The sequence below is a fragment of the Miscanthus floridulus genome, chromosome 4 (assembly GCF_019320115.1).
Source record: "Miscanthus floridulus cultivar M001 chromosome 4, ASM1932011v1, whole genome shotgun sequence".
Classification (NCBI taxonomy): Eukaryota; Viridiplantae; Streptophyta; class Magnoliopsida; order Poales; family Poaceae; genus Miscanthus; species Miscanthus floridulus.
Window position 1 is genome coordinate 9,947,265 of NC_089583.1, and position 2,777 is coordinate 9,950,041.

Here is a 2,777-nt window from a genome sequence, read left to right on the forward strand (position 1 = left end):
ATGACAGACATGCTGCAACATGGTATTATCTAGAAGAGCAACAGTCCTGTTGGCCCCCTCGATCTCCGGTACATAGCATATCATATACTACGGTCTTCGTGACAACGAGGTAAGCAAAACGAGGTCATACAAAATGCAACATCCAATATGTAAGCAAATAAAACGAGAGGTCATATGCAATGCAAAGTATCAACCCAAGGTGATGATGATCAAACAAAGGATTCGACGACACTGTTTTTTCCAGCACCAGTAAATTATTACATCGACCTAAGGCATTGATTAATCACTAGTGCTACTAATTACTGCCAGTGCTGCCGCATGCGTCGTCCCCCTGCTGCTGGTGCTCCTCTTTGCGCTTCTTTCGCTCAGCCCTGCGCCAGCGCCGTTCCGCGTCCATCGTGAGACGCCGCCGCTCGGTCTCCTCCTGGTGGTGGCGCTCCTCCTCCTCGTGGCGGCGCTCCTCCTCCTCATGGCGGCATTTCTCCTCCTCCTTGCGGCGGCGCTCCTCCTCCTTGGAGATCTCAACGACGTGCTTTAGGATGCTATCGTCGGTCTCCTTCTGTGTGATGGCGTGGAGGTGCCGATCCTCCTCCTCCTTCCGAGCCATCTCCAACGAGTTGAAGATGACCTCCTCCACCGAAAGAGGTTCTGGTTCCACCTCTAATGCGGTCTCATGGTCTGGATCGTCCTTGTGGTTCACCTCGAGGTCTGATTCGGACAACGGCATTGGTGGAGGCGTCGGGGGGTGATGGGTTTAGCTTCGCCCCTGTTGTCTTCAAGTGGCGAGGCATTGTGTGTGGCGGCGGGTCAAGGGCCGGGGTGAGGTTTGCGTGGGAAGGGCGGTGCTTCGCTTTCTTAATGCGCGATGGTGTGGTGGCCAACTGTGTGCATGGGGGCCTGACTTATATAGGCGTGTCAGTGCTAGAACTGATCACGGTGCAATAACTCGCACCCCTCGAAAGACGGAAAGTGCCTGTGTTGGGAACCACAGTTGAACCGCCATTGCGTTTGCGTTGGGAAGACAGAGCGTGCCTGCGTTGGGAAGACGGAGCGCGCCTACGTTTGGGAACCGGCGCGAGCAGCCAATGGATGGGTAAACGTGACATCTCTTCGTGGGGAACTGAAGGGCTCTACATGGGAACCACGCTTCATGGATTGGGTAATTAAAACAGCGGCTCTTCATATGGGAACCGCACGACCAGCGTGGCCGGGGAGTTGAAGGGCCTACGCGCAAAGCAGGGACAGATAATCACTCAAAGGAATAAATTCCTTCAAACTTTCTGAAATTAGGTGATAGCTCAATGGTTTGTCCGCTGCTCTGGAACTTGTAGGCTTCGGTTCGATTCAGGGATGCAACACATTTATTTTATCTTTTTGACCTTTAGACCGCTTAATAAATTATAAAATTAAACCAAAAAAATTGGGCTACCTGTTGCGCCAGTAGGGGGAGTTCAAAAGAAAATGAAAACTTATCCTACTTAACACCTAAGTTAAACCTAACTGCTACACAATATCACTGCCGGTTTGGGGAATGACCCGGCAGTGATGTACACCATCACTGTCGGTTTGCAAGCAAAATCGGCAGTGATGAGCGATTTCCCGAAATAAATTAATAATTTATAAAATAGAACAAAAAAATTTGGGCCGCCTAGGACTCGAACACGGGTCTCGAGGGGCTAAGTTGAGGGGTCTTAACCGTTGCGCCAGTAGGAGTTTGAAAGAAAACGAAAACTTATCCTACTTAACACCTAACTACTATAGCACATCACTGCTGGTTTGGGGAGTGACCCGGCAGTGATGTGCCCCATCAATGTCGGTTTACAAGTAGAACCGACAGTGATGAGCTACTGCCTACTGCTATAAAAGTGGCACGGGTTGAAATTATCCCAATTCATTTCAACCCCGCGCCAACCCCCCCCCCCTGGTGCCACCGGAGCACCGCCCCACGCCGGAGCACTGCCCCATGTCGGAGCACCACCCCACGTCGGAGTAGTGCCCCACGTCGGAGCACCGCCCCACGCCAGAGCACCTCCCCACGCTGGAGCACCACCCCACGCCGTCCACCGCCCGGAGCACCGCGCCATCCGTGCCAAGCCGGAGCACCGCGCCGTCCGGAGCACCACGCCGTCTGTCCCTCCATCGAGGCCTTCAGCAGCGCGCAGACAGCCGCCTTTCTAACCCCACGGTGAGTGCGTGGCTCACTACCCGCTACGTGTCTGATGAAATGTCCCACAGGTGCTTACTTGAATCAGTTTGATCTTGCAGTGTGTGTTGTCATACAGTTTGATCATGCATCTGTGAATGCTAGAACCTAGGTTTGCCACACAGTGTGTGCTATCTGTTTCTTTGTGTTTCTAGACGCATTGCTAGTAAGTAGTACATTGTTACTTAGTAGCACATTGCTCAGCTCTATTCATCAGTATACTGATAAGAACAAAAGCGTAATTTTATTTTTGGTTACCAGGATAAACATAGTAGGGACTCGTAATACTTGACAGAAATTGCTCTCTCAACGTTAATGGTAGTTTGTTTTCGGAGTACTTGCATTTTCTCTGTGAAACAAACTTACGTTTTCTCTGTGAAACCATCTTGTGCATCATTGGAGCTTGGCCGGATACATATGTGAAACTAATGGCTGGCCTCACCTCGTAGCTTGCAATTGCAACTGCGCTCCCATCAGGTAGGTACTCAATGTTTTTGGAACTGTGCCACCGATGCTCAATGTTTTTGGATGTGAGGATGGAGTATATATACTTTAGACCTATAGAACTAATATA

At 50.7% G+C, this 2,777-nt stretch overlaps 1 protein-coding gene across 1 annotated transcript; it reads right to left on the reverse strand.

Moving 5' to 3' along the window:
- Nucleotides 1–295: 295 nt before the first annotated feature.
- Nucleotides 296–727, reverse strand: LOC136548036 (uncharacterized). The gene has a single exon (XM_066539693.1). It carries the CDS (start codon nt 725–727, stop codon nt 296–298), a length of 432 nt encoding a protein of 143 aa, XP_066395790.1.
- Between the last annotated feature and the right edge of the window lie 2,050 nt (nt 728–2,777).